Here is a 24,874-nt window from a genome sequence, read left to right as displayed (position 1 = left end):
AAAGAGCCCCTGGAGAAAAGCATGGTTACTCATTCCGAGGTTCTCACCTGGAGAATCCCATGGTCTGAGGAGCCTGGTGGGCTGCAGTCCATGGGGTCACAAAGAGTCAAATATGACTGAAGCAACTGAGCACAGCCTAGCACATGCTCTGTTTTGGAAAGGCCATGACTTCATTCACTAAGCGAATACTATGAAGCATCTCTGAAGTGTCAGGTGCTGGAATAAAGAAGTGGGTTGTGCATGCTTCCCAGTGGGCTTTCCAGGTGGCGCAGTGGTAAAGAACCCACCTGCCAATGCAGGAGTCTGGAGTTTGATCCCTGGATCAGGAAGATCCCCTGGAGAAAGGGAATGGCCACCTATTCCAGTACTCTTGCCTGGAGAATTCCATGGACAGAGGAGCCTGGTGGGCTATAGTCCATGGGGTCGCAAATAGTCAGACACAACTGAGCAACTAACACTTTCACTTTCAATATCAATGAACCATTCTGTGAACAAAAATAACTATTAATTCTTTCAGTGTTCTAACTAGATTACATGTACTCTAGCATCCACAGATTTTTATCTTGTATAGCACATTTGGAATTGTTATTTCCATCTTTAAGAGACATGTCAAGAATGGAGGTAGTTGAATTTGAGGAGAACATAATTCATTCCATAAGAGTTATGTGTGTGTGTGTGTAGCAAATCCTTTTGTTTGCATCGTTCTCTGATCCCTGTATCAGCTTACATAAGATGTATAGATAATAATTAACTTACATCAGTGTATTTAAGATACAGTGTATCAAGGAGATCTCTGATAGCTCAGTTGGTAAAGAATCTGCCTGCAATGCAGGAGACCCTGGTTTGATTCCTGGGTTGGGAAGATCCCCTGGAGAAGGGATAGGCTACCCACTTCAATATTCTTGGGTTTCCCTGGTGGCTCAGCTGATAAAGAATCCACCTGCAATGCGGGAGAACTGGGTTTGATCTCTGGGTTGGGGAGATCCCCTGGAGAAGGGAAAGGCTACCCACTCCAGTATTCTGATCTAGAGAATTCCGTGGACTATACAGTCCATGGCCTCACAAAGAGTCAGACATGACTGAGTGACTTTCATACCAAGAAGAGTGAATATCACCCAGATTTTGTATTATCTTGCTGGGAAAGCACATTTCTGGTTGTACACACGATAGTTTTATTATGTTAGGTAGAAATATGACTTTGCTATTTTCTTTATTTGTAGGTTAAATATGGTTTAAGGAGATGTATATGGGTGCCATGTTCACAAGGGATGAGCTATGATGCTTAATTTTATGTGTCAACCTGGCTAGTCAGCAGTACCCAGGTATTCAATTATAAACATTAGTCTGAGTGTTTTTGTGAAAGTATTTTTGTAGATGTAGTTAACATCTACCATCAGCTGACTTTAAGTAAAAGAACATTATTCTTACTAATCTACGTGGGCCTCATCTAATCAGTTGAAAGTCCTTGAACAAGACAGAGGTTTCCCCAAAGAAGAAATTTCACTTCTGGACTGCAGCTTTAGCTCCTGTCTGAGAATTTCTAGCCAGCTGGCCTGCCCTCTGGATTTTGGGTTTACTAGATCCTCAGAGCCACATAGGCGATTCCTTGAAATAAATATTTATATAGAGGTGTATAACCTACTGGTTCTGTTTCTATGTTAGAATCCTGGTTGATTTAGCTGTTTTGTATATTACCTATGAATAAAGTCAAAGTTAATACCTAGGTGTTGAAAGTGGCAGTTGACATATTTGGTTTGTTGAATTTGGTATTCATTATTACAAAGTTCTTTTCATCTGGCCTATATGGGCTTCCCTTGTGGCTCAGTTGGTAAATAATGCACCTGCAATTCGGGAGACCTGGGTTTGATCCCTGGGTTGGGAAGATCCCCTTGAGAAGGGAAAGGCTACCCACTCCAGGATTCTGCCCTGGAGAATTCCATGGACTGTATAGACCATGGGGTTGCAAAGAGTCAGACACCACTGAGCAACTTTCATTTTCAAGGTAGGTGCCCATCCAGGCGTCCTCAGGAGCTAACGTCATCTAGGCGAAGACGCAGCCTTCATACCGGGGCCGGCAGCTCGGGACGGGCTCTGAATTGTAGGCTCCCCTGGCCCGGCAGAGCCGTGCGCCGCTGGTACCTCACCAGCAAGCGTCGGCAGGAAGCAGGGCCTCCAGCGTCTAGGGTCCGACTTCCTGTTGTCCGATCTCAGGGTGAGGAGGGCTCACTTCTGTTTTCTTTTTTCGTCCAGAATACTTCCCAGTATACCACGTTACATTTAGTCATAATGCCCAAGGCTGCTCTTGACTGTCACAGTTGGTCTATTTAATTGTAAGGATGCCCATTTCACCCATGTCCTCATCTGTTCTAGATTGCTTTCCTTTTTCCTACCCCTTTTGCCCACTTGTTTTTTTTTTTCTCTACTTGTATTTTATGCCTACTCCCTGAACACGTAATTTGTTTCATACCCCCCTGCTTTTAAAGGCATTATCTTCCTTTAAGATTTTTAAAAATCTTAAGAATGGCAGGGTGTTCTCCAAAACGTCAAAGGTTATGCCTAAAAAAGATGACGATTCTGTGGTCACAGTAGATAGCTAGCATTTTTAGGATTTTGCTAAATTCAGATTCATTTCATTCTTTCATCCTCACTTCTGCGAATTATAGACAGTGTGGTATGGTTTGGGGGAACTTAGACAGGCAAGTTTTAGCTTTGAGGTTAACCAGACCAGGGTTTGAATTCCAGAGCTATTTGGATCGTGGCCAAGTTCATTTAACCTGATTTTCTAGTTCTTTTATCTGTAAAGCAGCTGTAGGGAATGCAGAACTTCACCTCTACTCTTATGTGGTCCCTGACTGGGCTCAAGAATTAAGTTGACACAAAACAGATTAAAAAGAGAACAGTATTTCACTTCACTTGATGATTTTACATATGGGATTCTTCACAGGAAAATGAAGACTCGAAAAGCAGTATATAATTTTTTATGGCTTAATTTTCTGTGCTGACCACTTATCTTCTAACATAGGTTGCTAATATGACACCTGATTATGACCAAAATATAGGGATAAATGATCATTGCCCATGATAACTTGAAAATTAAGAAACTGGACAAATGATTTACATATTCCCCATAGACACCTCAATCATGAAAATGCCATGATAGCAAGATTTTTGTCCACTTCGCTCATCTGGCACCTAGTATCGTGTCAATTATATAGAAAGAGTTTCCGTAAATATTGATGCTTTTGAACTGTGGTGTTGGAGAAGACTCTTGAGAGTCCCTTGGACTGCAAGGAGATCCAACCAGTCCATTCTGAAGGAGATCAGCCCTGGGATTTCTTTGGAAGGAATGATGCTAAAGCTGAAACTTTACTTTGGCCACCTCATACGAAGAGTTGACTCATTGGAAAACACTCTGATGATGGGAGGGATTGAGGGCAAGAGGAGAAGGGGACGACAGAGGATAAGATGGCTGGATGGTATCACTGACTCGATGGTCGTGAGTCTGAGTGAACTCCAGGAGTTGGTGATGGACAGGGAGGCCTGGCATGCTGCGATTCATGGGGTCGCAAAGAGTCAGATACGACTGAGCGACTGATCTGATCTGATCTGATCTGAAGTGAATGTATATAAGTGTACGTGTGTGTGTGTGGGGGGTGGGGGGGTGGGGGTCAGATAATGGAGAATTAAAGATCAGAGGGGGAAGTAATGAGTTATTTAATAAATGCTGCTAGAAAAGATTGATAAAATTTATATAAAAGTCGAGAATGGCTATTCAAAGATTTCCTGAAGTAGAGAGAAAAGCCATAAATCTACAGAAAATGCATGTAACAGAAAATGACAAATTTTTGGTATCTATAACACAGAATTTCCAGAAATCATAATCGATAAAGCTCTGTCCACCTTGAAAGGCTTTCTTCTTAGGGCTCCCGGGACCCAATCCTTTTCTGAGATTCCTTCTGTGTCGATGATGCACATTCCACTTTTCTTTGATTTTACTACTCTTTTCTCCCTCTCCCTGACTGAGGACCTACTGTGTATCTCAAAGCTACAACTTCTAGTCTAAATTCAATCTGTCAGAAAATCTGCTTTCCTTTCGTCAAAATATACCCCCAAATCTTCAACTTCTGACCACCATCACCTCTAAATTAGAAACATTTCCTGGTGTCTGGTTCTCATCTTCCCATCCCATGGACTATTTCCAACCGATCAGAGTAGTTCTTTTAAAATGTAAATTACACAATATCATGCCATGACTGAAACCTTGACAGTGGCTTTCAATATCTTACAGAGGAAAAGCCAGAGATTTTGCAAACTTCTAAAGGATTTGGCCCCTTGCTCCATTTCTTATGTCTTAACACTTCCCCTCTCATTTACCTCCATCCCTTCTGCTTGGCTTGCTTTTCAGTAAATGAACCTAGCATGGTTGCAATTTCAGCCTTTGCACTTGCTGTTTGCTGTGCCTAGAAATTTATATGTCCGTATAAAAGCAAGAGTCTTTTTTCTTTTTTTTTCCTTCTTTTTCTTTTTAAAATTTGATCATGCCCCATGGCTTGCAGGATCTCAGTTCCCTGATGGGGGATTGAACACGGGCCCGGCAGTGCAAGTGCTGAGTTCTAACTCCTAGACTGCCAGGGAATTCCCAAGACTTATTTTCCAAAAGTATTTTTTAAATTGAAATATAGCTGATTTACATTGTTGTGTTTCTGTTGTACAGCAAGTTCAGTTCAGTCACTCAGTCGTGTCCGATTCTTTGCAACCCCATGAACCGCCACATGCCAGGCCTTCCTGTCCATCACCAACTCCTGGAGTCCACCTAAACCCATGTCCATTGAGTCGGTGATGCCATCAAACCATCTCATCCTCTGTCGTCCCCTTCTCCTCCTGCCCTCAATCTTTCCCAGCATCAGGGTCTTTTCAAATGAGTCAGCTCTTCGCATCAGGTGGCCAAAGTACTGGAGTTTCAGCTTCAACATCAGTCCTACCAATGAACACTCAGGACTGATCTCCTTTAAGATGGACTGGTTGGATATCCTTGCAGTCCAAGGGACTCTCAAGAGTCTTCTCCAACACCACAGTTCAAAAGCATTAACTCTTTGGCACTCAGCTTTCTTTATAGTCCAACTCTCACATCCATACATGACCACTGGAAAAACCATAGCCTTGACTAGATGGACCTTTGTTGGCAAAGTAATGTCTTTGCTTTTTAACATGCTGTCTAGGTTGGTCATAACTTTCCTTCCAAGGAGTAAGCGTCTTTTAATTTCATGGCTGCAGTCACCATCTGCAGTGATTTTGGAGCCCCCCAAAATAAAGTCTGACACTGTTTCCACTGTTTCCCCATCTATTTGCCATGAAGTGATGGGACCGGATGCCATGATCTTAGTTTTCTGAGTGTTGAGCCTCAAGCCAACTTTTTCACTCTCCTCTTTCATCAAGAGGCTCTTTAGTTCTTCTTCACTTTCTGCCATAAGGGTGGTGTCATCTGCATATCTGAGGTTATTGATATTTCTCCTGGCAATCTTGATTCCAGCTTGTGCTTCCTCCAGCCCAGCAGCAAAGTGATTCAGTTATACATATGTGTATGTATATATATGTATAGCTGAATCATATAGCTATATAGCTGAATATGTTTATATATATATATATATATACTTTTTCATACTCTTTTCTACTATGGTTTATTATAGGTGACTGAATATAGCCTATAATACTGAATATAATATAGTTCCCTGTGCTATACAGTAGGACCTTCTCATTTATTCATTTCATTTCTAGTAGTTTGCATCTGCTAATTCCAAGCTCCTTTTATCCCTCTCCCACCCTCTTTACCATTTGGTAACTATAAGTTTGTTTTCTATCAGATAATTTTTCTCACCTTCCTCCAGTTTTTCTCTAAATATATTTGTTGACAAAGCAGTGTCCAGAAGTTAGATTTAAATCTGTACCTGAGAAAACTATTAGAATTTGTGATTTAGAGCTTGAGGGTTAATGGAAGGTTCTGGGAAATTTTGTTCGAACTTGTGATCAAGTAAAATTTAAAACACAGAGCAAAAAAAAAAAAAACACCACAGAGCATTTCTACCAGAAAGATGAAATTACAAATTCAGGCTTAGACATTTAGGAACTGGTACTTGTTGATGAAATCACATTTTTTAATTTTTAATTCAAAAGTTTAATTGTTTTCGATTGGACTGGGTCTTCAGTGCTGCCGGCAGGCTTTCCCTGGGTTTGGAGAGCAGGGCTGCTCTCTAGTTGTGCCTGGGCTTCTTATCGCAGTGGCTTCTCTTGTTGCAGGGCACAGCTCCAGGCCCACAGACTTCCGTGGTGGCAGCACGCATGCTCAGTGGTTGTGGTGTACTGGCTCTAAGATGGGCAGACTTTAGTCCTTGTGGTGCCTGGGCTCAGTTGTTGTGGTGTACTGGCTCTAAGGTGGGCAGGCTTCAGTCCTTGTGGTGCCCGGGCTCAGTAGTTGCAACTGTCAGGCTCTAGAGCCCTGGCTCAGTAGTTGTGGCTCACCAGCTTAGTTGCTCCTTGGCATGTGGAATCCTCCCAGACCAGCGATGGACCCCTTTCCCCTGCATTGAGCAGGTGGGTTCTTATCCACTGCACCATCAAGAAAGTCCTCACATTCTTTCCTAACAATTCAATTTCCTCATTTTGGGTCTAGAATGACAATCAATGAGGTAATATTAAAGATTTATACATAAATATCCATAAATAATATATACAACTTCCATAAACAACCAGTGCCATTAAAAGTGTTGATGTTGTTTTTATCTTTATCTTCCTTCCCATCATATGAGCTTTTTCCAAACAACAGAGAGGAAAGACAAGCACCAAATATATTTAACATCTAAGAAACAAAGAAAAGACAAAATTATTTAGTCAATAAAAATCTAATGGCTGCCATTCTGTGTCTGGTAATATGATTATATGATAAATGGTGGTATGACCACAGGTGTATTTATGTCTGTTGAGGGGACTGAAAAATAGGACAGAAAGTTGATGGGATATTCAACTGTGGGAACACAATGTGTCTCCAGAGGTCAATGTATTTTTTCCATTTTATGTTCTACATGTCAAACATCCTTACCTCTTCTGTTTTTATATGCTCTCCAGTATATTTCTTTTTTGTATATCTTCCTCTTTTTACAAAACCATCGGTTTATCTGCAAAAAAAAAAAAAGTTGAGAGGTGATTCATCGAGAAATAAGGATAATGGTTTATATGGGTAAGAGTTGTACACCAGGGACTTTGTCAGTAAACAAACATGTGGTCATACCTGAGTCGCTGTCATGCTAAATTCAAGTGCAAGTGATGAAATATCCTGAAATGTGGGATTTTTTTTAAATTTAAACATTGCCCAGAGAGTGTCCATGAGGGGTCTGCTGACAAATTTTTTCTTCTGGTATCGTTTCTTATTTTTCTTTTCTTTCTCGTCCTCCTCCTTTTCCAAGTTCTCTTCTATGACTTCTTCCTTTTCTCCTCCTCCTCTCTTTCTCTTCTTTGTCTTCCTTTCAACTTCAAGATGATTTTGATCACAGGGCATCACTGGTTGTTTCTGTGCACCAGAATCTGTGGAATAAAATCAAGTTGCAGCTAAACTGAACATTCAGATCATGGTATCCTTCAGTGTGAGAATATATTTGATTTTAATAACATAGCAGTGTCAGACATTGTTGGGAAGCAGAGGAAAGGAAAAGTCAAATTGTCTAAACCAGTGAAGATTTTCATGAAAAGAATGGTCTGAAAAAATTTTTCTTTTGAACGTTAAGTAGTGATAAATAAATACTTCCTAAGGAAAGGCTATTTATTGAAGTTGAAACATCTGTGTGTGATATTAAGTACTCAAAAATAAGTGAACTTGAAATGAAATTAGCTATGATTGACCTTCCTTAAAGGACTATGCATGCTAAATCACTTCAATCGTGTCTGACTCTTTTCAATCCTATGGACCATAGATCCCCAGGCTCCTCTATCCATAGGATTCTCCAGGCAAGAACACTGGGATAAAAAAAGGAAAAAAAAAAAAAGAATACTGGAGTGGGTTGCCATGCTCTTCAGGGGATCTTTCTGACGCAGGGATCAAACCTGCCTCTTTTAGTTCTCCTGCATCAGCAGGCAGGTTAAGGACTATACAGGCTTTCTATTTCTATTTCAGCAAATTTTGCTAATTTTTAGAAATTTGTCCTTATATTTCACTTTTCCCAGGATCCTCCTGGCATATGTTCATGTCCTGGCATAATTACTAATATCACCACTTTTACCTTAAAGTACTCTGGCTTAAAGTATATATTATGTGATCCCATCACTTACACTATTTAAGAAACCAAATCAGTAATTTAAAAGTAACCAAGACACATCAGAAGAGTTTAATTAGGAACATAATGAATAGCGATAGTTACTGAAACAGAAAAGAATGATTGTACAAATGGACAAGTTCACCACTGAAAAGGAAAGGGGGGCTAAAGTTAGACCCTAGTAGATAATCAAAAATTGATATATGATAATGGAGAATTTCTGATCAGTGGGGGGAAGTAATGAGCTATTTAATCAGTGCTGCTAGATAAAACTGATCAAATTTATATAAAAATTGACAACTGCTATTCACCAAAGATTTCATGAATAAAGTGGAGAGAAAAGCCATAAATTGGCAGAAAATATATGTAACAGAAAACTGACAAATTTTTGGTATCTAGAGCAAAGAGCTTCCATAAATCTATAAGGAAAAAAAATCCAAGAGAGAAAACAAAAGCTGTGTGTGTGTGAGGGCTGGGAGTCAGAAGTAGATCTGAATGGCTAATATTTTGAAAAGAATAATCAAGATGAAGATAAGAATGAGCTGCCTTTTTATAGTTACTTGATAGACAGAAATGAAGAAATCAAATAATACCAAATATGAGACAGCTGTAGGTTGACAAGAACTTGCAGGTATTTTTGTTAGAAGTGTGAGTTGATTGAATTCCTTTGGAAAACAATTTTGCACTGTCTTGTAAAATTATAGATTCTCTTATCCTTGATATAACCCTAGAGACTTACTTGCATATGTTGAAGAGGAGACACAAATAAAAATCTGGTACCGTTCATGATCTGAAACATCAGAAGGGGAAATAATTCAATGTCTATTGTCAGAATGACAGTATTTTGGCCACCTGATGGGAAGAGCTGACTCATTGCAAAAGACCCTGATGCTGGGAAAGATTGAGGGCAGGAGAGGATAAGATGGTTGGGTGGCATCACCAACTTGATGGACATGAGTTTGAGCAAACTCTGAGAGATAGTGAAGGGCAGGGAAGCCTGGTGTGTTGCATTCCATGGGGGTCTCAAAGAGTCAGACACAACTTAATAACTGAACAGCATTATCAGAATGAAGTTAATGATTAAAGCTAATTTGAGAATTTGGTGAACTTTAGAATTATAATTCTGAGTAAAAAGAACAAGTCTCATATCCTCCAATTAAAAATAAACCAAAAAAGAACAATTCTCCAAAGTAAATAGTATTCAAAAACCAAATAATATTATTGAAGGGTACATACGTATGTGATAAAAAATATAAAACTAAGCAAATGATAAAAGAGTTTCAGAAGATGGGTGGAAGAACACAGTAGGATAGAAGAGGCTTACAGAAAAGCTGATGAAATGCATTAATAATATACCTAGATCAGTAATGTTTTATGACATCTGTAATATATGTTGTACTTAGGACTGTCCAGTTATTCTGTGACCTAGATGTATCCATGTGGCCTGAAAATTAAGAGTCCATTAGGAATGAGCTTCTGTGATTTGGTTATTGGTGCCACAACAATTAGACTTCCCTGGTGACACAGTGGTAAAAACCCTGTCTGCCAATGCAGAAGACATAAAGAGACTCCGGTTCAATCCCTGGGTCAGGAAGATCCCCTAGAGGAGGAAATGGCAACCCACTTCAGTATTCTTACCTGGACAATCTCATGGACAAAGGAACGTGGTGGGCTGCAGTCCATGGGGTCAGACGTGACTGAAGCGATTTAGCACGTAGGCACGCCACAACAACTAAGAATGGAGTGAAAGATAAGAGGCAGTGCGTTTGCTTATTATTTGATTTCCATTGAATTCATACTTACTCCAGCTTTCTGATTTTGTGAAGTTGTCACCCATTTTCAGCCGTTGTTGACATAGGTCCGTGATTGTCTTCCTTTGGGTCTTCTGTACTAGATGTTGTCCTTGACTTTCAGAAATCAAATACTCAGATTGACCTAAGAAAAATCCAGAGAAAGAGTTTGTTATAGAAACACATTCAAAAGCTCTTATGGGGGCTTCCCTGGTGGCTCAGTTGTAAAGAATCTGCCTGCCAGTGCAGGGGACATAGGTTCAATCCCTGATCCAGGAAGATCCCACAGGCCTTGGAGCAACAAAGCCCATGTGCCACAACTATTGAGCCTCTGCTCTAGAGCCCAGGAGCTGCAGCTACTGAGCCCACGTGCCACAACTAATGAAGCCCATGTGTCCTAGAGCCTGTGCTCCGAAGCAAGAAAAGTCACCACAGTGAGAACCCACTTGCTGCAATGAAGTGTAGCCCCTGCTTGCCACTACAGAAAAAGCCAGCACAGCAACCAAGACCCAGCACAGCCAAAAATAAATAAAAATATTATTATTTTTTAAAAGCTCTTATGGGACTTCCCTGATGGTCCAGTGGTTAAGAATCTGCCTGCCAATGGAAGGGGCATGGGTTTGATTCCTGCTCTGAGAAGATTACATACGCTGTTGGGGCAACTAAGCCCAGGCACATTAACTACTGTACCCGTGCCCTAGAGCCCCAAAATCTCTATTGCAACTGTGTGTTTATTTTCTTGTACAAGAAAACTGCTTTTAAAGAGTCCTATTTGTGTTTGCATGTCGGTGATATATTTCCTGCTCATTGTCTCTTCAATTGACTCCAGTCAGTCTTTTACATCCAACTCCAAAGACATCTCTCTTGTTGAAGTCACCAATCAATGATCTTAGCATTGCAAAAATCCAGTGATCGATTCCCAGCCCTCTCTTACTTGGAGTATTTGGAGCTCTGTCCATCTTGAAAGGCTTTTCTCTGAGGGCTCTCAGGACCGAATCCTCTCCAGAGATTCTGTTTATGTCAGTGATGCTCAAGTTTCTTTACTTCTTCCTTTTTCTCTCCTTGTCTTCCAGACTGTGGACCTACTGCAACTCTCAAGTCTATGTCTCTAGAGCTCTGAGTTCCTATATATACTGTCCAAGCACGGAAATCTAATCATAATGACATCGTTACCACCCAGACGGTGATTAGGTTAGAATTTGAATCTCCAGGCTTGTATATCCAAAGTTCCAGCTCTGTATCTCTGCTTGGATGTCTCAGTACTCATAAGTCAAACTTAAAACTCCCAACCTCAACCTCGAAGTCCCGAATTGACCCCTAACCGTCTCTCAGGCCTCCCTGTTTAAGTGAAGGCAGTTCCATTGATCCAGTTGATTGAGCCAAGAAACTCAGCTTCTACAATTGCTGTCTTTTCTCTTGGGCCAAAATCAATCTTAAAAAAAAAAAAAAAAAATTTTTGGCTTGGTCCCTTGCTAGGTTTCTGACTTCTGTTAACCCTTTCTTGTATTTCCCTGGTGGCCTAGTGGTTAAGAATCTGCCTGCTAATGAAGACATGGGTTCACTCCCTGGTCCAGAGGATTTCTCTTGCCTTGGGGGAACTGCCCCCTGTGTGCCACAATTACTGAAACTCAAGTGTTCTAGAGCCTGGCCTCCACAAGAGAAGACCTTGCAATGAAAAACCCACTCATTGCAACTGGAGAGTAGCCCCTGATCAACAAAACTAGAGAAAGCTAGCGTGCAAGAAAGAAAGAACTGCAAGTTCTTGGGAAAAAAAAAAAAAAAAAACTCACTTTGCTCCATCCCTCAGATTGCCCTGCTTTTCAGTTAACAAGCCGGTGTGGGGCCCAACTGAAGCCTCTGCACTTGCTGTTCACTCTGCCTACAAAGTTTTATCTCCAGAGAAATGCAAGACTTGTTCTCTTACTCTCTTCTGATTTCTTTTCAAGTACTTTTATTGACAAGGCAGTGCCCAGAAATGATACCGTAGTAGGCAGTGCATGGAGATGACAGTTAAGGATTTGGGATTAGAATATGAGGGTTAATAGACTCTTTCAGGAAGTTTGAACTTGGGCTGTGATCAAGAAAAATTTAGAGAACTGATGAGAACTCTTCAAAGCTGAAGACCAGCCAGGAACCTGAAGATGTTCCAATTCAGGCTAAGGATTTTGGGAAAAGAAAGAAAGTGAAAGCGGCGTGTGACTCTTTGTGACTCCATGGACTATACAGTCCATGGAATTCTCCTGGCCAAAACACTGGAGTGGGTAGCCTTTCCCTTCTCCAGGGGATCTTCCCAATGCATGGATCGAACTCAGGTCTCCTGAAATTGCAGGCAGATTCTTTACCAGCTGAACCATAAGGGAAGCCCGAGAATACTGGAGTGGATAGCCTATCCCTTCTCCAGGGGATCTTCCTGATCCTGGAATCCAATCGGGGTCTCCTGCATTGCAGGCAGATTCTTTACCAACCGAGCTAAATATTTAAGGCTATTGGGCATCCCTGATGGTTTGTAAATGATGAGGTAATCTGTGGTGAAGATGGATTGGATGAAGCAGATTAAGGAACCAATAATTTGCTTGTTGCAGAGGTTACAGAGATGACAGTGCCTAGAACTAAGGTAGCTGTCTTTCCTGTCTTGGATATCAGTGGACCACAAGGATGAGCCCCAGTGGTAAAGTGGATTAAGTGTATAAACAACAACAAAAAACCCGTAAAAAAATGCATTTCCATCAGGCATACGAAACATATTCAATTTAATCAAGATGCAGAGAAACAAAACCTTAAATAAGGAGATATACATATATAAAAACATTTCTATTATGATACAATATTTACAAAAATTTATAATCCATAAGTATGTCTACAAACAGACCCAAATGTATAATCTAAGCTTAATGTATGATAATGGAGAATTACAGACCAGTGTGGCAAGTAATGAGTTACATAATAAATGCTGCTGGAAAAGATTCATCAATTTTATATAAAAATTGAAAACTGGTATTCATCAAGGATCCCAGGAATGAAGTGGAAAGAAAAGTCATGAATTTGCAGAAAATATATTGACAAATTTGTAGGATCTGAAACAAGATTCCCAGAAACCAATAAGGAAAACAATTCTTATTAAGAGATGTGTAAAAGATGTGTATGTGAGGCCAAGGAGTCAGAAGAATACCTGAATGGCTAATATTTTGAAAAGTATCCCAACCTTAGTAAAAATCAAGATGAAGACAAGAATGAGCTGCCATGTTATACCCACTTGAAGAAGTCAAACAGCGCTGCACGTTAGAGAGCTGTAGGTTGACAAGAACTCTCGTGTGTTTTTGGTGGGAGTGTAAATTGATTCAACTTGTTTGGCAAACAATTTTTTTTTTTTAAATAATTGTCTCCTGTGCTTCACATTAATTAAAGGAGAGAGTTATTTTTCTTAAAAAAATTTTTTTTTTTTACTTGGTTGTAGCAGGCCTTTGGGCTTCCCAGGTGGCACTAGTGGTAAAGACTCCCCTCTCCACCCCCTGAACAATGCAGGAGATGTAGGAGACACAGGTTCGACCCCTGGGTTGGGAAGATCCCCTGGAGGAGGAAACGGCCATCCACTCCAATCTTCTTGCCTGCAGAATCCCATGGGCAGATAAGCCTGGCTGGCTACAGTCCATAAGGTTACACAGAGTTGGACATGACTGAAGTGACTTAGCACCCACGCATGCAGTGGGTCTTTAGTTGTGGCCTGGGTGATCTGGTTCCCTGACCAGGGATCAAACCCAGGCCCCCTGCACTAGGAGTGCAGGTATTAATTATTGGGCCATCAGGAAAATCCTTTGTCAAACAAGTTTTCACTGTCTTGTAAACTTATGCACTCTCTTATCCTTCATATATACATGGAGACCTTCTTCCATATGTGTATCAGGAGACGTGAGGAAGAATGTGGTAGCATTCATGGTCTGAAACATCAGAAGGGGAAATAATATAGTCAGAAGGAAGCGAATGAATTAAAGTTAATTTGGGTCCTTGGTTGCGGCTTCCCTAGTAGCTCAGCTGGTAAAGCTGAGCTGCAGTGCAGGAGATCCCAGTTCAATCCCTGGATCAGGAAGATCCCCTGGAGAAGGGAACAGCTACCCACTCCAGTATTCTTGCCTGGAGAAGCCCCATGGACAGAGGAGCCTGGCATGGGGTCACAAAGAGTTGGATATGACTGAGTAACTCTCACTTTCAAGTACTCGGTTGATTTTAGAAGCATCATTTTGGGTAAAAAGAGCAAGTCTCGAAATACATAATCTTCAAAAATCAAATAATATTATTGAAGGGTGCATAAATATGTGATTTAAAAAGCTATAAAACTGAGGGAAGGATAAAAGAAATTCAGGAAGATGGTTGGAAAAACAGACTAAGATAAAGGAGACATACAGATGAGCTGATGAAATGTGTAGCTAACAGTATGTGTTGGTAATGTTATACGACTTCTGTTTTAGACTCACCTCTTTTTTTTTTTTTTTACTGACGTGTAATTCTCTATAAGCTGCACATTTTTTGTGGGCTCCAGAGCACAGGCTCGGTAGTTGTAGTACACGGGCTTAGTGGCTCCGCAGCATGTGGTATCCTCCTGGGAATCAAACATGTTCCCTGCATTGGCAGATTCTTATCCTTATTCACTGTGCCACCGGGGAAGTCCCCCCATTTTACTTTGATTGGATTTAATATATTCATAAAAATTACTTGAAAACACAAATCTTTTGAGATGGCATGTTTTTAAAATTGTGTGCTAAGTCGCTGCAGTAGTGTCTGACTCTTTGTGACCCCATGGACGGTAGCTTACCAGGCTCCTCTGTCCATGGGACTCTCCAGGCAAGAATACTGGAATGGGTTGTCATGCCTTCCTCCAGGGGATCTTCCTGACCCAGGGATAGAACCCACATCTCTTATGTCTCCTGCATTACCACTAGTGCCATCTTAAGTAATTTATTTTCCTGTCTGCACCAAGTGACTTGCCGAATCTTAGTTCTCTGACCAGAGATTGGACCTGAGGACTTGCCAGTAAGAGAAGGGAGTCCTAACCACTGGATTCCCAAGGAATTCCTGAGGCCACACCTCTTATACCTTGTTTGTGAGAGTCCAAACTACTTATAGGTGTAGAAACACATTCAAATTATCTTATAAGTAAATGATTGAATTTTCCATTTCCTAGAATGTCTTTAAGTTGAAAAAAAAGACATTAAAGTTATTGAATTTGTAACTTGAACTTCGTTGTTCTGATTTTGAATCGCATCATGAATCGCAGCACGCCAGGCCTCCCTGTCCATCACCAACTCCCGGAGTTCACCCAGACTCACGTCCATCAAGTCAGTGATGCCATCCAGCCATCTCATCCTCTGTCGTCCCCTTCTCCTCCTGCCCCCAATCCCTCCCAGCATCAGTCTTTTTCAATGAGTCAACTCTTCGCATGAGTTGGCCAAAGTACTGGAGTTTCAGCTTTAGCATCATTCCTTCCAAAGAACACCCAGGGCTGATCTCCTTCAGAATGGACTGGTTGGGTCTCCTTGCAGTCCAAGGGACTCTCAAGAGTGTTCTCCAACACCACAGCTCAAAAGCATCAATTCTTTGGCACTCAGCCTTCTTCACAGTCCAACTCTCACATCCATACGTGACCACAGGAAAAACCATAGCCTTGACTAGACGAACCTTTGTTGGCAAAGTAATGTCTCTGCTTTTGAATATGCTATCTAGGTTGGTCATAACTTTCCTTCCAAGGAGTAAGCGTCTTTTAATTTCATGGCTGCAGTCACTATCTGTAGTGATTTTGGAGCCCAGAAAAATAAAGTCTGACACTGTTTCCACTGTTTCCCCATCTATTTCCCATGAAGTGATGGGACCAGATGCCATGATCTTCGTTTTCTGAATGTTGAGCTTTAAGCCAACTTGTTCACTCTCCACTTTCACTTTCATCAAGAGGCTTTTTAGTTGCTCTTCACTTTCTGCCATAAGGGTGGTGTCATCTGCATATCTGAGGTTATTGATATTTCTCCTGGCAATCTTGATTCCAGCTTGTGTTCCTTCCAGTCCAGCATTTCTCATGATGTACTCTGCATGTAAGTTAAATAAACAGGTTGACAATATACAGCCTTGACGAACTCCTTTTCCTCTTTGGAACCAGTCTGTTGTTCCATGTCCAGTTCTAACTGTTGCTTCCTGACCTGCATACAAATTTCTCAAGAGGCAGATCAGGTTGTCTGGTATTCCCATCTCTTTCAGAATTTTCCACAGTTTGTGATCCACATAGTCAAAGGCTTTGGCATAGTCAAGAAAGCAGAAATAGATGCTTTTCTGGAACTCTCTTGCTTTTTCCATGATCCAGCGGATGTTCGCAATTTGATCTCTGGTTGCTCTGCCTTTTCCAGCTTGAACATCAGGAAGTTCACGGTTCACATATTGCTGAAGCCTGGCTTGGAGAATTTTGAGCATTACTTTACTAGTGTGTGAGATGAGTGTAATTGTGCGGTAGTTTGAGCATTCTTTGGCATTGCCTTTCTTTGGGATTGGAATGAAAACTGACCTTTTCCAGTCCTGTGGCCACTGCTGAGTTTTCCAAATTTGCTGGCATATTGAGGGCAGCACTTTCACAGCATCATCTTTCAGGATTTGGAATAGCTCAACTGGAATTCCATCACCTCCACTAGCTTTGTTCGTAGTGATGCTTTCTAAGGCCCACTTGACTTCACATTAAGAATAAATTAAGTATTACTTATGATATACATGTTGCCAAGTAATAATGCTTATGACAAAAATCAACAGGTAAAGAATGTAAAGTACAAAGAATTTGTATCACTAAAATTTCGATGATCACTATCCCAGCACAGGACTGGTCAAAATGACTCTAATTTCCATGTATTCGAAAGCATTGTTTTCCCACATTATCTTTCCAGTTATCAAATAGAGTCATATAATTGTCTTCTGATAATTCACAATAGAGATGGTAAATGCTTCCTTGAAAATCTTTGTTTACCTGCCCGGAGACTTGAGTGTTTGGGTGCATTTGTGGGTTCAATGACACATGCTCAGTTTTACATGTAGAGCTTCTGATGCTGGTGGTGGACTTACATTTAATCCTTCCTCTTGAATCTGGGGTGACAGTATTTCTTGAAAACTTGGAAAGTTGTTTGACTTTTTATTTGTTATTTATTTTTTGGACCCAAGTGCTTTATTTACACAGCAGAAAGCCAACACCAGAATGTACACTTTTCAACTGTAGAAAGACTTTTATTTGTTCTTGGAAAATTAAAGCAATTACAATAATATGAAGTCAACAATCAGGTCTTGTGAAAAAAGCTAAGTTAACTTTGTTAAGATTGCTAACATTTCTTTTCTTTTTTTTTTTTTTTACAGAAATTCTCCACCTCCTCCCATCAGAACCCATTTCCAAGGTGTTGACTGGGGGTCTCTTCACCAGTAGCTTCTGCAAAAGGATTCTCCACAGTAGGTCTGCTGGAATGTTCTGCTGTGGGTTTGGTGTTGCTCTGACTCAGTCCAGCAGCATGAAGTTAGACTGGCAGTGAGCTATGAACTCTGTCACAGGGTCATGTTCACCCGCCCTTTTCAGGGTGCTGGCAATGCTGTCGTTTTCCAGGATGGGCAGGAAAAGCCGCACAAAGTCAGAGGTGTAGGGAGGGATGATCATATCCAGCACCTCGGACACAAAGTAGCGGATGAGAGACAGGTCGGTGTCCAGCTTCTCCAGACACCTGCGGATGTAGGCGACCACAGGGAGCACATGGCCGCAACTCAGCAGGTGCACCATCCTGTTCAGGAGGATCTTCTTCACCTTAAGCTGCTTCATGGCATCTAGCTCGGGGTATTCAGTCTCCAAGAGCTTGATCAGTAGCTGCAAGACATGGGGGTGCAGGAGGGGATGGTAGGTGCTGACCTCGTCTAGCAGGGCCAGGGGCACTGGAGTGGGGTGGGTGTGCTGCTCGAAGAACTTGGGCTTTGACACGGTCCCGTCCACCCACGTCAGCACACCCACTGCCACCACTGGAAATCTGATGCACCTATAGAGGGTGCCCAGCTCGGCCAGGAGCTCGCTTGCCCCTGTGTTCTCAGCACAGCACAAATTGTGAACAGTTTCAATAGCCTTCGCTGTTGCCTTCAGCTCATCTTGATTGATGCTCAGGCGTTTGTTCTTCTTCCAGATCTCCACCACGCTGGCCGCGTAGGCTAAGAGATGGATATACTTGTGCTTGTGGTCTGGGTTGATCCTGGCCCCAGGTTTAAAGAGCGATTGCATGAACAGGTCCAGGAAGGCTGGCACCCGGATGAGCTCGACAGGAGGCGGGTCCCTGCTGGTAACAAACAGGTTGTAGAGGACGGTGATGTCGGCTGGATTCAGGGCCTGCTTGGACAGCATGGCCCCCAGGGCCTGGCACAGCCGGGGGTAGGAGGCAGCTCTGCCCAGGGCAAGCGGGATGCGACTGGCATCGTGGCCACTCTCCTGGGCGAAGCGCTGGACCTCCTGTGCGACCCTGCGCACTGCCCCGCCCCGCTGGCCTTCCTGGGCCAGCACGGCCATCAGGACCTGAGCCAGCAGGTATGTATGCTCGCCGTGGCACACCATCTTAGCAAACTGAGGCAGGTTTTCTGCAAGGTTGGCTTCTCCTCCATCCAAAATGGTAGCTAGAGAGCTCCCGAGAACTCTAGAGAACACTTCCAGCTGCTGGCAGGCTGCCACCACGCCAGTGATCTCGCCTTGGTATCCTGCATCGGAAATGAGCTTGACCGTGAATTTCAGCATCAGACAGTCTGGGTGCGCTTCCATCAGCTGGTAAACAAGATCCCTCCAGGTGGGATGTGCAATCATTTGTTCCAGCCAGGCGGGGGTTGCCCTTTCGTTTGTAAAGATAGAATCTGCTTTGCGGGGGTCGAAGTGTTGCATCACTAAGTTCTTCAAGTGGTTTTCCACTGTTTCCTGAATCTGCACTGGTTCCACCCCAGTCTGAATGAGCCACTGGGCCAGCAGGTTGATGGTCTGGGCCACAGCTGTGTAGTTGTCTGATAAGAGGCGGATCACCTCCTCTGGAGACCCTCCTGCCTGGAAATATCTCATCAAAGTGTTGAAGACAGAGGGCTCCATGATATAATCTGGGGTAGAAAATTTCTGCAGGCATTCTTGCTGGACCTGGGCATCTTCTTCTCCCAGCACACCATCTTCTGGCTGCTCGTCACCCCACTCGGCAGGTCTCCCGAAGTCATCCTGGTCCATGTCCATGGTGGCGCCAGGCATGGCCCCCACTGGACTCTTCCGAAGCTGCCTGTTTAGGAAGGGATAACAGGATTATGGTCACCTCTCTCTTCTTTTCAAGGCTGTGGTATGTAAAACTGATGTTTCTTTTTCAAAAATATGTATTAGTTTTATTTATTTGGCTGTACCAGGTCTTAGCTGGGGCATGCAGGACCTAGTTCCCTCACCAGGTAATGAACCCTGGCCCCCTGAGTTAGGAGCACAGAGTCTTAGCCACTGGACCATCACGGAGTTACCAAATGGATGTTTCTTGATAGGAATATGAATTTACTGATTAGATCATAGGAGGGCAAGTTTCTTCTGTCTACTCTTGGAATTGCAGTCTGATGTTCCAGAGGTCATTTCATTGGCCAGTTGAGATGCTTCTCTATAATGATCACGTGTTAAATTTATACTCCGATAAAATTACTATTTTCAAAAATTTGTAAAAATTTTACTTTTTCCAGACCACTAATATATTCTCTCAAAGATTAATCATCTGTGTCTTTTAGCTCTGACACTCTAGAGACCCAAATCAGTAATCCTTAATCAACTTTTGAGTCAAAACTAGTTACTATGCTCAAATAGTTCTTATTTTTTATACTATTGCTATGCCTTTTCTTTTAATGAAACTTCCATTTAATTTGGACTTTTAAAATCAATTTTATTATTTTTGTTTTCTTCATATCACATATTTATTCACTTCACTATAATTTGAGCACTTTTCTGTGTACCAGGCAATTGTCTGTATGTACAGTGTTTGTGTGTAAGTTTGCATAAGGTTTTAAGTGGAAAAGTAACAGAAGATGGTTTTCTTTGAAAGAGATTATGCCTGTCAAGGGAGAATGGCTAGACGGGAGCCACCGTGGACAAGGGGGCACTAGGTGGACAGGTGTTAGGCTGGTAGTGGATGTGGGCTTTAGGGAGTGGGAAGTGAGGCGGAACAGAGGACTGAGTGAGTGTTTCATTCACTTTCTTCAACAGATTTTCAAAGATGGAGGTTTAAATGAGGGGAGACAGAAGAAAACCAAAACTAAAAGGCTTGGTAACTTACAGGGATATGGCCTTTGGGGAACAGGGGGACCACAGAGAGCACACAAGCTCCTCAGTCACGGGTTGATCCACAGTCTATCCCAGTTCCTGAAAAATAAGAAAAAGAGCAGTTCAAACTCACACTGCTGGTAAGATTTGTGGTTAGAATCCACATCCAGCTCTGCCAAACTAAAAACCCTCATTATTATACTGTGGAATAAAATGTGGCAGTGAAAAAAAAACCCTGAAACTCCAGTAATTTGGCCACCTAATGCGAAGAGTTGACTCATTGGAAAAGACCCTAATGCTGGGAAGGATTGGGGGCAGGAGGAGAAGGGGACGACAGAGGATGAGAGGGCTGGATGGCATCACCAACTCAGTGGACATGGGTTTGGGTAGACTCCGGGAGTTGGTGATGGACAGGGAGGCCTGGCGTGCTGCAGTTCATGGAGTCACAAAGCGTTGGACATGACTGAGTGACTGAACTAAACTGAACTGAAAAGAAATATGTGTGAAGTAGGACAATACACACAAACATGAAATGACATCCCAGCTATATTTGAGATAAATCAGATTAACACAGTAGAATAAGTTTCTTAAATTGAAAAACAAATCTGATGAATATTCACATAATCAGAGGGCTTCCCTGGGAAATTCTACTAACATTCAAATAACAGTTAAACCTTTCACAAACTCTCCCCAAGTACAGAAGAGCAAGAAAGACTTCCAGCTCACTCTAAGAGGCCAGTATTCATTACCCTGTGTTATCATTCAGGGTCCTATTAGAGAAACCAAACCCGTAGGAGATGTGTATTAAGAGATTTCTCACAAGGAATTGGCTTACATGACTGAGGGAACTGTCTAGGCAAGGCTGAGATCCTTGGGGCAGCCGTCAGAAAAGGCAGACTGGCATTCTTTGGTATCAAGGATGCTGCTCTCCCCAGACAGAATGTGTTCTCTTTAGGGAAACCTCAACTCGACTCTTAAAGCCTTCATTAATTAGATCAGGCTAATATGCCAAAGCCTTTGACTGTGTGGATCACAATAAACTGTGGAAAATTCTGAAAGAGATGGAATACCAGACCACCTGACCTGCCTCTTGAGAAATCTGTATGCAGGTCAGGAAGCAACAGTTGGAACTGGACATGGAACAACAGACTGGTTCCAAAGAGGAAAAGGAGTTCATCAAGGCTGTATATTATCACCCTGCTTGTTTAACTTATATGCAGAGTACATCATGAGAAACACTGGACTAGAAGAAACACAAGCTGGAATCAAGATTGCTGGGAGAAATATCAATAACCTCAGATATGCAGATGACACCACCCTTATGGCAGAAAGTGAAGAGGAACTCAAAAGCCTCTTGATGAAAGTGAAAGTGGAGAGTGAACAAGTTGGCTTAAAGCTCAACATTCAGAAAACAAAGATCATGGCATCTGGTCCCATCACTTCATGGGAAATAGATGGGGAAACAGTGGAAACAGTGTCAGACTTTATTTTTCTGGGCTCCAAAATCACTACAGATGGTGACTGCAGCCATGAAATTAAAAGACGCTTACTCCTTGGAAGGAAAGTTATGACCAACCTAGATAGCATATTCAAAAGCAGAGACATTACTTTGCCAACAAAGGTTTGTCTAGTCAAGGCTATGGTTTTTCCAGTGGTCATGTATGGACGTGAGAGTTGGACTGTGAAGAAGGCTGAGCACTGAAGAATTGATGCTTTTGAACTGTGGTGTTGGAGAAGACTCTTGAGAGTCCCTTGGACTGCAAGGAGATCCATCCAGTCCATTCTGAAGGAGATCAGCCCCGGGTGTTCTTTGGAGGGAATGATGCTGAAGCTGAAACTTCAATACTTTGGCTACCTCATGCGAAGAGTTGACTCATTGGAAAAGACTCTGATGCTGGGAGGGATTGGGGGCAGGAGGAAAAGGGGACGACAGAGGATGAGATGGCTGGATGGCATCACTGACTCGATGGACGTGAGTCTGAGTGAACTCCGGGAGTTGGTGATGGACAGGGAGGCCTGGCGTGCTGCGATTCATGGGGTCATGAAGAGTCGGACACGACTGAGCGACTGAACTGAACTGAACAGAATTGGTTTCTCTAGAATCATCTTGCTTCTTTAAAGTCAATTGATACGGATTTTAATTACATCAAAAAATACCTATAGCCTCCAAGATTCCATAAAACCACACCTTGATGCCTGAGCCACACAGAGGAATCCCAAGAAAGTTACTGACTAATATCCTTTGTGAATAAATCTTCAACAAAATCTCCACAATATGAATCAGGCAAGGTAAGGATTATACACCATGACTCAGCAGAATTTATATCAGAATTGTGAGGTTGATTAGATTTATGAAAAACAATCAATGTAATGTGTCAATAGAATAAGGGACAAAAACCATATCATCATCTCAACAGAGGCTGAAAAAACTGTTTCTAAAAGTTAAACATAGAGTTGCCATATGAGGAGTCGTGTCCGACTCTTGTGACCCCATGGACTAAAGCCCACCAGTCTCCTCTGTCCATGAATTTCTCCAGGCAAAAGTACTGCCATTTCCTTCTCCAGGAGATCTTCCCAACCCAGGGATTTAACCCCAGTCTCCTATATTGCAGGCAGATTCTTTACCAACTGAGCCACCTGAGAAGCCCTATGGCTCAGCCAGTCCTTTCAGATAGCATATGCAAGAGAAATGACAACCCAGCTCCACACAAAATACTTTTCAGATGAGCATAGCAATGTTACTCATAATGGCCACAAGGTAGAAACACCCAAATGTCTGTCAACTGATGAATGGATGAACAAAGCATGGTACACAGTGGAATATTATCTAGTCATGAAGAGGAATAAAACACTAATTCATGTTCAGCATGGATGAATCTTGAAAAGTTGCAAAGTGAAAGAATCCAGGTACAAGAGGTCATATACTATATAATTCCACTAAATGAAACAGTCAGTACAGGCAAATTTGTAGAGATAGAAAATCAATTAGAGGTTGTCAGGAAATAGTGTGGGGCAGGATGGAAAGTGTTTGCTAATAGACTTCTTTTAGAGTGGTGAAAATGCTCTGGAATTAGTGGGGTGCCTGTACAACATTGTGAATTTGCTAAACTACTGAATTTTATACTTTAAAAGAGTGAGTTCTATGGTTTGGACATTGTGTCCAGTTTTTTAAAGTGCTCACACAGTCCAGGAGTATAGACCAGACTTCAACTAAATTGCTTAGGCATGTGAAACAATTATTTACATTTAAATAAGCTAACAATTATATTTTAAAAATTGCAACTTCAAATTTGTAGGATTCAAATAATTAGTTATAGCTGTCATTTAATGTAACTAATATGATTGGTTATATTAGTCTCCTCTGTCATTTCCATCCACCATATAGACAAACTAATTATTACCAGGTTTGGGAGGAAAAAACAAAACTCTGTTGAAATCACAAGGCTCTTTTGCTATCACCCCATTTTTAACATTTCTTTTACAGGAAAACTCTTCTAAAAAGTTCTTTGTCTTTGCTGTGTGGTGATCTTTTTTTCCTGCACATTCTCTCTTTAATTTACTCCAATCAAGCCTCACCTCCAACCTACCTAGACACCCAACCTGTGAAAGTCACAAATCCATGATCTTAACATTGCAAAAATCTAATGATCAATTCCTAGTCCTCTCTTACTTGGAATATCCGGAGCTCTGTCCACCTTGAAAGGCTTTCTTCTCAGGGCTCCCAGGACCCAGTCCTCTCTTGAGATTCCTTCTTTGTCAGTGGCAGCTCCTTCCAAGTGTTCTTGGCTTCTTCTCCTTCTCTCTTCCTCTCTCTGACTGTGAACCTACTGCGTCTTGCAAGGTGACATCTCCAGAGCTCTGCAATCCTATATATACTTTCCAGGCATGAAAATCTAATCATAGTGATTTTTTTACCACCCACACAGTGATTAGATCTGGATTTGAATCTTCAGTCTTGTATATCCAAAGTCCCAGCTCAGTATCCCTGCTTGAGTGTCTCATAGGTCATAAGTCAAACTTAAAACTCTCCACCTCAATCCTGACGTCCAGCCCTGACCCCTCTCAGGCCTCACGGCTTAAGTAAAGCTGATTCCATTAGTCCAGTTGATTGAGTCAAGAGCCTTAGTATCTCTGACTCCTCTCCTTTCTCTTGGTCCAAGCTCAACTTGTGAGAAGAAAATCTAACTTGGCCCCTTGCTGTTTCTGACTTCTATTAACACTTTCCTTCCTGCATATGACTCAACAATCCTGCTCCTAAGTATATATCTGAATAAAAACATAATTCGAAAGGATATGTGCTCCTGCATGATCATTGCTGCACTATTCACAATAACCAGGACATGGAAGCAACCTATTCATAAATGTCCATTGACAGAGGAATGAATAAAGAAGATGTAGGTCATATATATGATGGAATATTACTCAGCCATAAAAACGAACAAAACAATGCCATTTGCAATGATATGGATGGACCTAGAAATTGT

At 41.9% G+C, this 24,874-nt stretch overlaps 1 protein-coding gene and 1 pseudogene across 4 annotated transcripts; both read right to left on the bottom strand.

Moving 5' to 3' along the window:
• Positions 1–6,128: 6,128 nt before the first annotated feature.
• NANOGNB (NANOG neighbor homeobox) lies at positions 6,129–11,218 on the bottom strand. 2 transcript variants are annotated; one of them, XM_086404253.1, is made up of 6 exons: positions 11,025–11,218; positions 10,104–10,235; positions 9,040–9,090; positions 7,283–7,575; positions 7,094–7,169; positions 6,129–6,663 (listed from the first exon to the last, which is right to left on the bottom strand). In XM_086404253.1, the coding sequence occupies exons 1-6, from the start codon at positions 11,047–11,049 to the stop codon at positions 6,653–6,655; spliced, it is 588 nt and encodes a 195-aa protein (XP_086260379.1). In that variant the 5' UTR covers positions 11,050–11,218; the 3' UTR covers positions 6,129–6,652. The 2 variants fall into 2 exon arrangements, with proteins under 2 accessions (XP_086260379.1, XP_086260380.1); XM_086404254.1 differs by lacking the exon at positions 9,040–9,090.
• Positions 11,219–17,311: 6,093 nt separating this feature from the next.
• LOC147372797 (negative elongation factor C/D pseudogene) lies at positions 17,312–24,266 on the bottom strand (annotated as a pseudogene). Of its 2 annotated transcripts, XR_015164308.1 has the most exons (3): positions 24,061–24,266; positions 20,404–20,489; positions 17,312–19,380 (listed from the first exon to the last, which is right to left on the bottom strand). The product of XR_015164308.1 is annotated as a negative elongation factor C/D pseudogene, transcript variant X1 (transcript). The 2 variants fall into 2 exon arrangements; XR_015164309.1 differs by lacking the exon at positions 20,404–20,489.
• Between the last annotated feature and the right edge of the window lie 608 nt (positions 24,267–24,874).

This window comes from Bos grunniens, chromosome 5 (genome assembly GCF_055505025.1).
Source record: "Bos grunniens cultivar Pamir isolate PY7600 chromosome 5, Bosgru_T2T1.0, whole genome shotgun sequence".
NCBI classification, from domain to species: domain Eukaryota; kingdom Metazoa; phylum Chordata; class Mammalia; order Artiodactyla; family Bovidae; genus Bos; species Bos grunniens.
The sequence above is the reverse complement of the archived record's forward strand: the minus strand, read 5'-3'. Positions and strand labels throughout refer to the sequence as shown.

Bases quoted from the DNA above. Each gene is read 5' to 3' on its own strand.
- NANOGNB (XM_086404253.1), bottom strand. From the start codon at position 11,049: ATGGACAGAGCTCCAAATACTCCAA. The intron at 10,236-11,024 runs GTAAGAGAGGGC...GATTTTTCTTAG, and splicing joins CAGAGCTCCAAATACTCCAA to GTCAATCTGAGTATTTGATT. The intron at 7,576-9,039 runs GTAAGTCTCTAG...TTTATTCCACAG, and splicing joins CTCCTCTTCAACATATGCAA to ATTCTGGTGCACAGAAACAA.